At 40.1% G+C, this 14,924-nt stretch overlaps 1 protein-coding gene across 4 annotated transcripts in view; it reads left to right on the top strand.

The window, feature by feature from the left end:
• The first annotated feature begins 1,456 nt into the window (after window positions 1–1,456).
• LARS2 (leucyl-tRNA synthetase 2, mitochondrial) overlaps window positions 1,457–14,924 on the top strand; it is a 91,223-nt gene continuing 77,755 nt past the window's right edge. The window contains exons 1-3 of one of the 4 annotated variants that reach the window (XM_086742837.1): window positions 1,457–1,590; window positions 5,821–6,071; window positions 7,909–8,037. In XM_086742837.1, the coding sequence (XP_086598963.1) occupies window positions 5,838–6,071; window positions 7,909–8,037 (363 nt within the window). In that variant the 5' untranslated portion in view covers window positions 1,457–1,590; window positions 5,821–5,837. The other 3 variants (XM_086742838.1, XM_086742839.1, XM_086742840.1) reach the window with 3 other exon arrangements.

Raw genomic sequence — 14,924 nt, 5'->3', positions numbered from 1 at the left:
GCTTGCTGAAAGGTAGATCAACAAGAAAGCAAATTAAAATTATGCACACAGTCCTGGTGAAACTATACTAGTTTGTAAGCATCAGAGTTCATTTTTGCGTTGAAAAGGTTATAGTTTAAGCATACTTGACAGGTACACACAACCAAGCAGAAAGCTTATACTCAGTAAATACTTATTTTTGGTCATATAAGAAGCTCCTATCTCTAGAGTACAGAAAGGTTCACTTCACTGTAGGCATTGTATTGCATACACAGAGTGTGTTGATTTAAACTCCACTGTAAAAAAACAACAGTGAAGAAAAAGGTTTGAAAATGAAAAGAATCAACAGTTGCCAGCAGCAAAAGGGCACAATCCACAGGAAAAAAAAAAAAGTATTTCTTGTTCCTTGGAGGTTACTACAAGCTACTTGCAGTAATTAAAAACAACTCTGAACTGTACAGTGTTGACAACTGGGTAAGATGTTGTTTTCCAGCCAGAGGAAGAATTAATTATGCTGCTCAAGATTGTCTTTATTGACTTCTGCTTTTTTTTCTCATTAGTCAAAAAGACATCACAAAATAACTGTTGGCTTTATTTCAGAGTTTGTCTTTAAAAAATAATTACAAAGGGAAATAAAATTATTGAAGACAAAATGATACTGAAATTTAGCCCTAAACCGTAGGGTTACTTTGCAGACTATCTGTATATGCTGTTGAGGTGAGAAAAATTAATCACTGTGCAACTTCTACAGGGATTCAATCCCAGTTAATTTAAACTTTTTATTTACTGTTGATCTCCCAGGTTTGCTTGTTAAATATCTGAAATACAAAGATACAGTGACAAATTCAGCCTGACGGTGCCCAGCACAAGATCCTTCAGACCCTTCGGAGCGCTCTGACATGTTACTCAGGTGACCAGCCTGCTTTCACCCCCTGTCCTCCTCATCAAACACCTGCTGAAACGTTTGCAGGACTGAGGGACCGAGGACTTCAGAGCTACCAGGCCACCCCTCGCAAGGCACGGGCTGCCATCTTGGTAAGCTCCTGTAACGTACCAATGCAGCGTACATACGCTGTCTGAGGTGGGGTGCTGTTTGCTCTTCTCAAATGCATAACTGTACCTAAAGCCATTAATTTAAATGGCTGGTAGGTTACCAGTCATCTATCACTGTTGAAACCCAAGTTTTGCCCTAGATTTTGCAGAGCAAGTTTTCAACGCTGGATCCGAGGGGATCCCGCCTAAGCAGGCATCGCACCCGGGTGCCCTTCGGAAAGGCTGGCGTTTCGCAGGGCCACACTTCCCTCTCATTCTACCTGCTGTGAGGCCCCGGGCTCAGAAACACAAGACGCGACCCAAACCTTTCCCCCCTCTCAGACCGTCTGGTCCGCTCCCCCGGCTTCCCCACAGCACCGCCCCTCTCCGGAGCCCCCGCCCTCGCCAGGGGAAGGCGGCCCGCGGCGCATGCGCGGCAGGCCGTGCGGAGGCGGCGCAGGCGCTGTGCCGCCCGCCCGCCGGCCGCGCCGGAAAAAAACGAGACCAAGATGGCGGCGCCCAGGGAGAGGAAGGGGAGGTGAGGGCGTGTGAGGCGCAGCAACGGGCTCCCGCGCGCAGGTAACGGTTCCCCGGCGGCGGGCGGGAGCGCGGGGCTCGCCTCCTGCCAGCCCAACGGCTCTAACTGTCGCCTGCCTCTGCTTCTCCTCACCCTCATCCGTGGGCGACCTTTGCCTCCGGTACCTGCAACCGTGTGCCCTCCGCGCTCCCCCTCGTCCGCTCCGTTAGCCTTGCTGCTCCCGCCGTGCCGCTGCCAGCGGAGCAGCCCCTCGCAGCCGGATATTCCCGAGCCGCCAGCCCCGTCTACCTCTCCCTCCCCTTCTCCTCCCCCGAGACTGCTCTGCCACTTGCTCTTTCCCGCCGGAGGACATGTCTGCTCCTCAGCCCCTACAGGGCTTTTGCTAATAAAGTGCAGGGGAGAAAAATGTAGGGAGAGTTTTATTTTGTTTTTTTTTAATTCAAATTTGAGCTGTAGGGAAAAGAAAGGAATTTGACTGCCTGCCTCAGTTGCAGGGTGAGTGAAACGTGCTGGCCCTTACCAAGCAATTACCACTACCTTGATTTAGTAAAGGCTTCCTCTCCTGTATGTTTATTTCATCTTTCCAAAGCAGAGTCTCAGCCTTTGTCCCTCCCGCAGTCCAGCCCCTTCCTCCCTTTTTGGTACACGTGCCTGAGCTGTACAGTTTAGCCTTGTAAAGAAGGCTTTGAAGACACACAGCACTGGGCTGGAGTGTCCATAACTGGGGCGAGGAGGGAGATCCTTGTTGTCCTAGTCCCCTGCGCACAAACCCGGAAAGGCAAAACCACTTAGGGCCACATCTCTTGCATTTGGTCATCCTCATGTGTTACACGTCCTTGCTCAGCCCAACATGTGACTTGCTCATTATCCACATCTTGTGCTTGAGGAGGTCTAGAAGCAGCAAAAAGACTGCAGATCTTCTCATCCTGTAAATCCATGTCTTTAAATGAGCTTTGCTCTTAATGCTGTGTGACCCAGGCTGTGGCCCCTTTCCCACTCGTATCCACTGCTCTGACCCCTGCTCCTGTGACCTGTGGGGCCTGAGGTCACCCAGATGTGCCCTGGCAGGCGTGACATTAGCAGGCAGCCTTCTCTTGAGCTGTGCACAGGTGTGGGGGCTAGCTTGTGTCTTTTCTGTCTCTCTCTAACGAGGGATTCCCATGTTGTATAACTGTTGTGTTTTAAAATACACATATTGTAAATCAGCAATGCTGAAAGTGGCCTACCATAAGGAAGTCTATTGTAAAATAAATTGAAATAATAGAAATGAGACATAAATAATAAGGAAATAATTTTTAAAAATAAGCAAAAAATGAAGTACTGAAATGTTCTTGCTAATTTTCAGCTGACTGCATAAGTGTAAGCTTATGGAGGGGGATAGACTAGGTGTCTCCTGAGTAATTAATGTACACTTGTACTGGGAATCCTGAGTTCAGACCCAGATTTGTTGTTATTACAAATGGGAGAGATTTTAGAGATTATCAACAAAAATTCAAAGCACTGGTGGGACTTATGTAAATGAAAAATGTTTAAAACAGTCTGCTTGATAAGTAGGAGACAAAAGGTGCAATTTTGTGGATATGTGATGATACAGGCAGGGAGAGCTTGTGTATGCATATCTGGTGAATGTCAAAGAAGTGTAACTACCACTAGCTATACTGGTGACCTAATTTAGGTGATATGGCAATTATTTCTACTGGTAATGTTGCTGACATATGGGAAATATATAAACAAAAATGTTTATTGTGCCGAGTTTCTCTACACAGAGATTTTACTGATGTAAACTCTGCAAGAAAAATTATGAACTGACTGAAATAGCTTGGTACCACAGTCAAATGTATAGACCAAAGTTTGAAAAAAAAAAAATCCAACCATAGAGGATAAGAAATATTGACGAAAATAAACAAGTTTTTTTTTTTAAAAAAAGGAATTAGGAGTGAAGGTGAGGAAGAAATCTCAGAGTAGGATATTTTTTTAATGCCGTGTTTCCTACTGTAGGAAGCTAAATCGGTAAATATTATACTGAGACCGATCCTGAACTTGTGAACTATTTGATCTTTCTTACATCTGAGTAGTTTTATTTTGGAAGCCTCACTCTAAAGCATATGAGGAGTTCTTTTAACTAGATTTTTAGTTGAAAGAGAACTGGATTGCTTTACTTGCTTGACTTGTTAAATTATATCTTGTCTGAACAGTGTAAGTTTCTGATGTAGGTCTTGCAGAAAACTATACTGATGAGGAAGCCCTTAGTAAAAATACTCAATTTAGAATATCTAGTTGAAATCTGCTAATTATAGTGATCCTCCCCCATCTCTTTTCAGTGATGACAAATTCAGTCATTTTACAGGATAATTTCATCCAACTTCCTCTTCTCCCTATTTCATTCTAGATTTTTACTAACACCCTGTTAGCCATCCGCGGGTACTGAGGGAACTGGCGGATGAAGTTGCCAAGCCACTGGCTATCGTATTTGAGAAGTCGTGGTGGTCTGGTGAGGTCCCCGATGACTGGAAGAGAGGGAACATAACCCCAATTTTTAAAAAGGGGAATAAGGAAGACCCAGGTAACTACAGGCCGGTCAGTCTCACCTCTGTGCCTGGCAAGGTCATGGAGCAGATTCTCCTGGAAACCATGCTAAGGCACATGGAGAGCAAGGAGGTGGTTGGTGGCAGCCAACATGGCTTCACCAAGGGCAGATCGTGCCTGACCAATTTGGTGGCCTTCAATGACGGGGTGACAGCATTGGTAGACAAGGGACGAGCAACTGACATCATCTACCTGGACTTGTGCAAAGCTTTTGACACTGTCCTGCACGACATCCTTCTCTCTAAACTAGAGAGACATGGGTTTGATGGACGGACCACTCGGTGGATAAGGAGTTGGCTGGATGGCCGCAGTCAGAGAGTGGTGGTTAACGGCTCAATGTCCAAGTGGAGACCGGTCACAAGTGGCGTCCCTCAGGGGTCCGTGCTGGGCCCGGCCCTGTTCAACATCTTTGTCGGCGACATGGACAGTGGGATAGAGTGCACCCTCAGCAAGTTCGCCGATGACACCAAGTTGTGTGGTGCCGTCGACACGCTGGAAGGGAGGGATGCCATCCAGAGGGACCTTGACAGGCTGGAGAGGTGGGCCTGTGCCAACCTCATGAAGTTCAACCAGGCCAAGTGCAAGGTCCTGCACCTGGGTCATGGCAATCCCAGGCACAAATACAGGCCAGGCAGAGGATGGATTGAGAGCAGCCCTGAGGAGAAGGACTTGGGAGTGCTGGTGGATGAGAAGCTTAACGTGAGCAGGCAATGTGCCCGTGCGGCCCAGAAGGCCAACCGCATCCTGGGCTGCATCAAGAGAAGCGTGGCCAGCAGGTCGAGGGAGGTGATTCTCCCCCTCTACTCTGCCCTGGTGAGACCCCACCTGGAGTACTGTGTCCAGTTCTGGAGCCCCCAACACAAGAGGGACATGGACCAGTTGGAGAAGGTCCAGAGGAGGGCCACGAAGATGATAAAAGGGCTGGAGCACCTCTCCTATGAGGACAGGCTGAGAGAGTTGGGGCTGTTCAGCCAGGAGAAGACAAGGCTCCGGGGAGACCTGATAGCGGTCTTCCAGTACCTCAAGGGGGCTTACAAGAAAGATGGGGAAAGGCTGTTTAGTAGGGCCTGTTGCAATAGGACGAGAGGTAATGGTTTTAAAATAGAGGGGGGTAGATTTAGATTGGAAATTAGGAAAAAAAATTTTACAATGCGAGTTATAGAACACTGGAACAGGTTGCCCAGAAAGGTGGTGGAGGCCCCATCCCTGGAAATGTTCAAGGCCAGGCTGGATGAGGCTCTGAGCAACCTGATCTGGTTGGAGATGTCCCTGCTCCTTGCAGGGGGGTTGGACTAGATGACCTTTGAAGGTCCCTTCCAACCCTAACCATTCTATGATTCTATGATTCTTCTGTTCAGTCAGCCGAATTTCTTGAACCTTTAGTAGACTGACCCTGCTTTTATGGGAGAGTGAAGGCAGAACTGTATCTTATAAGAGAAGAAATCTATCAAAATAATTTTATTTTGTGTAAGGGCCACAGATAGTTCTCTTGGCTAAAAATTAAATGCTTTTATAACTCAAACACGTAGAAATAAAATGCAAATACTATGGAAACCAGCCAAGTAATCTAAATCAAGCTAAAATGTGTTTCATAGCTAACAAATTTCTGTATAATAATAAAAATAATAACCACTGAATTCCTGTTACATACTGTGGACTGAAATACATATTTTTGTCTTTTTCAGATATCATAACCTTAAGAATGCAGTTGGTTTGTCAAAGAGTTGGCACTTGTTCCTCATGTTTGAAGAGACAACTAAATGGCTTCCTGGGATTAACTAAATGGCAGAGAAGACTGGTTCCTGCTTGTATCAGAACTATTTACAGTGAGACGGGAAAATGGGAAAAAAGCTATGGGTTGGAGACGAGAAAAAGAGTTGAAAATTGGTGGCTCCCAAGAATAAAGAATCAGTTCTGCAGAATTTCAGAGACTGATGTAAGCATTATGAGAAATTTGGAAATTACAAGTTTGAAATTTTTATTTTCTCAGAATGAAATTAATTGAAAATTACTTAGTACAATTGGTTTATAATGGTGAGATGTATATTACATTTCAGGGGTAGATATTTTTATATGATAGTAATTTATTAAAAACAGTTGATGAAATAGGTGGAAAAGTAATAAAAAAATTTTGAGGAAGAGCACAATCAGCAAAGTATGAGCTTGTAAATTTAGGAAGTGTTTAAGTAATCAGTTCTTTCTTTGTGTATTATATTGCATTTAGGAATTTAATTTAAAGTTTTGAAAGAAACCTCTGCTGTGTTCATGACTTTTGTAAATGATTAGTTTTCAAAAGATTTTGTTCCCAATGGTTATGACAAATCTATTACACTACGCACTGTGACTCATTAAAATCTATGTTAAGGGAAGGTGAGTTTTAAAGAATATTTTCTGGTTCACAGTGTCTTAGGAATAATGAATGACTTGCAGAAAAAAAAAATTTCCCTATGCAATAAAAGATCTTGAAACCAATTATAATCTCAGTCTCTGACTCTTTTTGCCTTCACAATTATGGTCAGTCACATAGCTATAAAAACATTTTTGTGCCTCTTCATGTTTGTTTGTTGTTCTTTCCTAAAATGTGCCCCCTCTGCAACAAAAAAATGATTCTATCAAAGTGTTGAAGAGAGAAGAGAGGCTTGCTTTTTCTGAGGAAGAAAACTGAGATTAAAATGGTGTGTATGCATACATGTAGCAGGGAAAGCATTAATTTAGGCCTGTGTCTTTAATATCTGATAGTACATGTGTACATAGGTATCATATATCTCTTTCATACACCTGTGGAGTTCTAAATTGTATTTTTTAATTATATTTTTGTTTTATCCTTACAGTTGAAGTAAGTTTAATAAAATCTCATATTAAGAGGGCAAATACTATATAGTGCTGCAATGAAGTATTCAGATTATTTCTGATTTTGCTATCATTGGAAGAAAAGCAATAAAGAAGTAATATTTGATAAATACAAGTAGAGTTTGATTCAGAGTAGTAAAACCTCCCTGTAATTTTTGTTGGTGTTATTAACATAAGAAAAATAATGTAGGAACTTATCAAGCATGTATCAATGATAAATTCAATGGTAAACAAGAGGTATTAGGAATAATTTATATAAGAGAGTTAATGCTTGATTTCTTTGTAACTTTTTTTTAATTTACTCAAACCTAACTGAACAAAATTGTCATTTTCTTTTCACTACGCAAGATACTGCTTGTAAGATGTTTTTGGATCCAAGCATACGTAGTGGAACTGAACAGATTCACTTCAGTGGATGTTCATGCAATTGCAAATAATTGAGTTAGTCACTCAGTGAGTTACTGCAGTTCAGCTGACAAAAAGCAACAGGCCCTGCGTGAGCTCCATGTTTGTTGTAAATACAAAGCAGAACACTTACTTAACTGTTAAGAGGATAATATAATCTGTCGTGTTTTCATTTTTTGGTGGGACAGATTAGGAGCACGTAGATAATTGAAAACAGATGCTATGGTAGGGAATGGTGATTTGTTAAGCTGCAGTTATGCTAATGTATCTTTCGTTGAGTAAAAGTTGTCATATAAATATCAATATAAATTGATGAGCTGGCAGCAAAGTCTGGTAAACATCTCCATTTACAGCCCCGAAGAATTTGCTCTTAGGAACTTTGTCAGTGCTTGCTTGGATCAGTTCCAGCATAACCTTGTATCTTTTCATGGCACTGCGTAGTTTGTAATAAGTGCATGTATTTATTTAAGTGAAATGCTAACTCATGTAGTTATAACTTTCTACAAATTTCTTTCTAGAAATCAAGACCAAAATTTTATGTGCTTTCTATGTTCCCATATCCTTCTGGAAAGCTTCATATGGGCCATGTTCGTGTCTACACCATCAGTGATGCCGTAGCTCGTTTCCAGAATATGAGAGGGATGCAGGTAAGAAGACTGGCAATAGGATGGGGTGGTTTTTTGATATTTTAGTATCACAGTTGGTCAGGAAATTAGTATGTTCCAAAATCCATGAAGATGAAGGCTGAGTTGGAATATATGCTACAAATGCATAGATAATGACCTGTGGAGCTTTGGATATTGAAATTTGAGACTTTTTTAAAAACAGGTTGTGTTCAGAACTCACAGTTGATAACAAATTGTTAGAAGCCATCTCAAATGGTACAGCTCATGCTGTATCAGCTACCTGAATCTATTGATGTATGGCACAGTGTCGATGAGACTTGTGGGCCACAGTATTTCTATGAGAGGAGACTAAAGACCCTACTGCCATCTAGATGGGACCACGGGGGAGAAAATGATGTAGCTGGCAAGAGAAAACAGACACAACAGAAGTCAACTTCTTTCACCTCTTCTGCTCCTAACAAAAGGTTGATGTCCTTTGTCAGACTTGGACATCCTACTCCCTGCCAGCTTGGAGGGAAACCTTTGTGTGGGCATAACTGTAGAAATTTCTGTTCTGTAGCGGCTGGCCCCTTGGCTTGCCTGCTTTAGCCTTGCTCGTGCATACGAAACGCTGTCTTCTGAGGGTGTAAGTCTACAAGGTAGGCTAAGACTTAACTACTTGCCGCGTCTGCAGGGAGAAATCACACTTTCCCTTCCATGTTCCTCTGTTTCCTGGTCTGCTCCATACCTGCCATCGTTTCTCCTTCGCTCCCATCTCTCTCTGGTAGGTAAAAGGTGTAGCTGAGAGCCTAGTTCCTGCAGTCTACAGGTGGGATCCAAATTAGCGTTCTGCAGTAAAGACTGGTGGGTAAAATTTAAAGGATGCAAGGCAGGTATGGGAGAATTGTGGCCTGACTGATAGCTATGTTAAGGGGGAAGAAGACATTTGGCAGGGGGAAAATGTTAAAAAATCTGGGAAACTGTGGGAAAGAGTAATATGGAAAGAGAATACCCAATTTTGGAGTAGGGAACAAAAGGAAAGAAATAGCCATAGGCAAGAATCTAGAGTGAGTCTCAGAAAGGCATTCTCTCCAATGTACAAGAGAGAAGGAACAGCTCAAGAATGTAGGAATCAGAACCTCGAAAGAGTACAAAGATGATGGAATGGAGAAGGAAATGTTAGTTGCCGGCTGTGGGACTAAGTGCAATTTCCTTGCTACAAGTGCTGCAGAAGTTTACCGTTTTCTGGATTTATCACCATCCATGAGACTCTTAAAGGTATTGTCACTGAATTATTCAGTGTGCTGCCTTTCCAAATACTATGTATTTTATGCCAATGATGAACATACCATGCACCAAATATGTGCTGCTACTTTACGGAAATGTATTCTCATGCTTTTGAAATAACAGGAAAAAGAAATAGCTACCTTAGACTTTAAATGAGAAAAAAATCCCCTCAGTGTCTGTCATAACACTAGTCTTTTCTAACTCCTCTGAATAACGAGAACTTAGATCACACTATAAAAATCAAGCCAACTGGGCTTTTGAAGGGAATTTAGATTCTTAACATCAAGTTAAGACCACTGGAGATGTCATTTCAGGGCATAGCTCATTTCTCACAGTAGAGATAATCACTAAATTTCTATTCAGAAAGATGAAAACCTGCTTCCTCTTTTTATTAGCTAAAATAAAGTGAAAATAATTGTCTGCATCTAGTAGGATGCTGTAGGTGTTAGCTTTTGAATACAAGGGAAGTAAGCACCTTTAGTAGAAACTTTTGGAGAAAATGAAAAGATAATGTAAATGCAATGAAATACAAGAGCCACTGTGAAAGCAAATGTTTATTTCCACAATTGCCTATTTTTTTTCCTAAAAAGTTTTGAAAGTCTTTTAAAGTTCTTAAATCTTGCATTTCAGCTTATTTTTATATTTCATGTAAAAATTACTTTGAAGGATATTAGAATGCCTGTAGAACATGCTGAATTTCTGTAAATAAGTATGTCTTCTGGTATGTTAACCACTTTGAGCATCTATTTATTACTAAAGGTGGGCAGCCAAAGAATTTAACCTTCGTGTACGATTAATAAGCGTTAAAGATACCTCAAATGATTTTCTGAGTATGTCAGACTAAGAGCTATTGCATTAGTGATGTACATTAACTTGCTGAAACTTCTATTTACCTTAAAAAACCTTTTCTTTATTAGCCATGCTAATTTCTCCATCACTTAGAATTAAAGTTTTTATAATTTATTTTCTCCTTGTAATTAATTTATCAGCCTCTAGATCTTTTCTCTGGCCCTTGTCACAGCTGTCCAATCTGTTAAAGATTTCTTTATTGTGATAGTTGTAGGCTATGACATGGTTATGTCTTATTATACATAAAATTTGATATACACAAGAAAAATGTTTTTCCCTGTATTTAGGGAATTCCTGGAATTTTTCAGTACATAAAAAGAAAGAATGCTTTAGAAACAAAAAATATTAGTATGCATAATGTTGAAGTTATTCTATTGATTTTTTTTTTTTTTCTTTCTGAAAATTCAGCTTTAATATTGTACTGTTGAAAGTTCAGAGGCTGCTAATTTTTCTAAATAGAAGTGAATACATTTCAGGTATTCAAGGCAGGTTTAGGATAAGATTTCTGAGTAGTAATTGCTCCCGTCGTTTCCAAACAAACAAAAAGGAGGAGTCACTGGAAATAATCTCAGGGAATACATCTCTACACGTAGATGTGGAGCTAACCTTGGTTAGCAAGTCATAAAACTGTGCTAGAAGCAATGCAGGAAGGTTGAAAGTGTTTGTAAGGCAATGAGGAATGATGGGCTGTTACCATGAAAAATACAGGCAAAAACATTCCGACTGAAAGTTCCCAGGGAAAACTTCAGACTACAATGTATAGTGAGGAAAGTGAACAGTGAGGGAAAATATCAGGGAAAATACATATAGTGTGTAGATAGTTGACCAGTATATATGGTTGAGTAAGAGAGTAATACATGTTGAATAAGCTGGAGATATTTTTCGTAGAGAATGCCTTCATGAGAAAATAGTAAATTAGTTTCATATTTATTTAATCTGAACAGGCAAGAACTGGATTATTTGATATAATATTTAAGTAAGGATAAGCTTGAATGCCTTTACAAAGGGATTAGAACTCTTTTAGTAAATTGGAACCATTCTTTACAATGCATTTGTGTAATTCCTTTGTATCGGAGGTACTTTGAAATCTTAACTGTGAAAGTGTTAAATCATTTGGATGCTAGTTTTTTGTTTATCTAAAATGAAGCATTAGTATTTCACTTTTCTAGCTGGATAGAATCTGATTTTGTTTCAATTAAAATGTTCTAGAGAGGTAGTACACACTGAAATCTACTGATATTTGCCAGAAACCTGTACTTCACCAGCATTTTAAGTGGGAAAATGAATATTTGTTGCTCTTTTATTTTCTTTCTGTTTTTGGAAGAAATACTGCTCTGGCATAAAGCTGTAGATGATACTGGTGACTAATGACACCGAAAATGGGCCATCAAACAGATTTCCTAATGAGCAGCAGCCTTTTCTGCAATACCTGACCGGCTGGTCGTTTGTTAAATGGTGTGCAGGGATGGGATTTAATGCAAGTGTAACATCACAATAGGCAGTCACTTTTTCAATATGTGAAAATGAGTGCTAAGCTTCGCAGAGTTTTCAGTAGGGGATGGATGAGTGTGTGTGTGTGTTACAGTACAGCGCTGACCACCAGAGCTGTATCGATATGGGGCCAGCACGTTGATTGTGCCGATGGGCAGTGAGTCCCCTTTGTTTTACCTGAAGGTCTGACTAGTGAAGCATTATCTTGTTCCAATTCTCCTCAAGCACCTGTAGGCAGTGCATGGGAAACAAACTCTGTCATGCACTTGGATTAGGTTGCTGCGCAGATGACTTGTAGAGTACATCTGTTGTAAGATAACTTGTTTACATTCTAATTACTGAAGATGAAGTTTGAAGCCTTTGCGTGGGAGCTGTAAACCCTAAGATTGCTTAGCATGAATGCAGTGAGCTAGTCTCTTTCCAAAAATGTTAAGGATAATGTTTTTCTTGAAGTGCAATTAAAACAATTTTTGTGTATGGAGAGTTCTAGTCATAGATCTTGTTACAAACATATTTATTTTAAAATGCTATGAAAAAGTAATTTATATATTTTTAATTACAAATTTGTATCTATTGATAAACCAATCCAGAACTATCATGTGCAGTTTTTGGTTGTGTTTTCTCTGTGAATTTACATGCATGTTGTGAATTTAAATGTAGGAGTTTCGTAAGGAGTGATTTCCTATTCATTATTTGAGAGTGCCATGTACACATAATAGAGATACTCATGATGAGTTTCACCACGGCAGATTTCCAGTCTGCTGCTACTCAGGGAAAAAGTATTTACTGTTGCTTTATCATGCTATCATTATCATGTCTTTGATAAATTCCAAAGTGGATAATTTGTGCCTCTCAGAGGACAGAGAGTAATTCCCTTAGCAATCAGTAAACAGAGAGTGATTCAGTTCAATAGTTTCTGTGATATCTTTTTAATAAAATTTTGAATTGAAACTGATGCAACGTGAGGCTGTCATATGTGTGAGTTGTGCCAAAATGAGTGATCATTGGACAATTCAGAGTGAAATTCCTGTACACTAGGATCAGATTTCTTTATTTATACTTAAACTGCTCCTGATAGATGGGACTGGCATATTGTCAGTGATATTTCCACAATATCTCCAAATGACTTCGATTATATTTGTTTTATCCAGAATGTCTGGGTTTTTTTAAATTGGATATGTTTTCATTGTTTTCCCTTTCAGCAATAAATCTTAATACTATTGAAATTGCAAAAGTGAATGCTATTGAAGGAAGACAAGCAAGTTTAATTAAAACTTTACAATGAATTTGTCAGTAGGATGAATTATTTCAAGACAGTTCCATTTTCTGATCATCATTAGCTGCTATTCTCCACCATTTTTTTTTTGTATGAGACTGTTTTGTCCTTTTGCCAGGTTATTTTCTGTGGCAAGAAATGAGTGGCAAGTACTACAAGTATCCTATGTGAATTGAATCTTACTTAAATTTAGTTTTCCAGAAGCAAGTACTGAAGGTGTTAATGAGTTCACTCTGTTTCATTTTGAAAGAAAAAAACCAAGATACTATTTTAAATGCAATTATGTTCGACAAGAATGTGTGAGATTAAGGAGGTGAGACACCTTTGTTTTCTAAATGTTGTAGTAGTGTATGGACATAGAATAATTTCTCATATTTTGTATCTTGTGAGAACAAGAAAAAAATTAGAGCATTTTATAAGCAGAGTTATGTTTTGATAGAAATCTGTGTGGGTTGATTATTTTTTTTAATTTGAAAGTGCCTTATCAGAATGCTAATATGCTGCATTCTGTTGCAGAGAAGCACTGAAATAGTCCTTGCTAGAATGTACACACTAGTCAAAAATTCATTATTTTAAGCTGTTTCAAGTTGTGCCTTGTCTGCTTGGAGTTTTTTTTTTTGTGATGGTGATAATTTTTAGCTGTTGTGTAATGGTGTTTATTACCTACTACACTTAAAAGACAGTCTAGCTGCGTTCAGGTGGAGGTCTTGTATTTAAAACATGTTGTATCCATAATCTGTTGATTTACAAGTCAGATGTCAAACACGTTCAGCCTAATTGCAGGTGGCCAGTGGAAGGACCAGGCGTCCTCTCCTTTCCTGTCTCCCACTGCGTGTCCTTACTGTCTCACTTGCATGTGGCTGCACTATTGTGAGATGAAGTGCAAGGAGGATAACAGAAAGTTGCTGCTGGAGCCAGGGGCATTTTCTGGCAGCTGGAACTTGTGACCATGGATCACCTGTTTTGTCAGCATCTTGTGTTTAATTCACCTTGAGCACATCATGGGGCTGTAACCAGAGACAGGAATGCAGACTTCACTGTATTGATTCAAATCACTGGTCTGTCAGCGAGCCTCTTCTTTTTCATTTTTGGTTGTCTTCTCTTACCACGCGCTCTCTGAAATAAGTACATTTATTTGCAGGTGTTTTTGACACTGATTCTGCTGTCTGTCTTAAAGTTTAGAAGGCATTGATCCAGCTGTAAGAAAGATACATCAACTCCCTGGTCATCGTTTTGAGACATACAGAGCCCATCAGGAGAGCAAACAAGTTCTTTGTTTCCTTACAAACATTAAGGAAAATTCACTGAATCATCTGTCCTAGTTATGTTGACGGAGGCAGAGAACTGAGTGTTATGAGATCATTGTCAGCTTTGTGTTATATAGTACCTGCTCATCTCGCCTACTAATGTCAGTGTGATGGGCTGATTGTTACAGCAGTGAATAGATGAAAATCTTCTGAAAGGAAGAGCTGAGATCTCATAAATGAATTAATGGAATTACTGTGTCCTCCTCTGCTTCATCCCACAGTCACATTAAGAGCTCTAGTTATCATTGACAGATTTTTGACCGTGCTGTAAAATGATTCTTACAGTGATGCTTCAAGCTAATATGAAGTCAGAGTCTTTGGGATCTAAAATGTTTCAAGATGCAACTGTTTTCCGTTGTAATAATCTGCTCCTGAAAAGACCACTTAGTGTGGTAGTTACCAAACACTTTGTTCCCCACACACTATTAAATCTCTTCCTTGCAACTTCATGTTCCTGTGCAAAACGTAGTGTGTTGAGTGGTAGAAAATGCCTGTCTTTCCTAGTTGGTCCTGCCGGAGTGTCTTGATCTAAGGACCTTAAGTCCTCTGTATTCACGACTAACTTAGTAGTTTTAAGCAGGAAGAGTTTGCCTGTCTACTTCATTGTGAAGACCAGAAACACACAGCTAACTTTGGAGACAGTAATGGCTTCCGCTGTCTTAAAATGACTGAAACTATAGCCTGCCTTCTTTTACTGAGTATAGTCATCCTCCGACCTA

Source organism: Chlamydotis macqueenii, chromosome 2, assembly GCF_036417535.1.
Source record: "Chlamydotis macqueenii isolate bChlMac1 chromosome 2, bChlMac1.mat, whole genome shotgun sequence".
NCBI classification, from domain to species: Eukaryota; Metazoa; Chordata; class Aves; order Otidiformes; family Otididae; genus Chlamydotis; species Chlamydotis macqueenii.
This window is presented reverse-complemented; position numbering and strand designations above follow the sequence as displayed.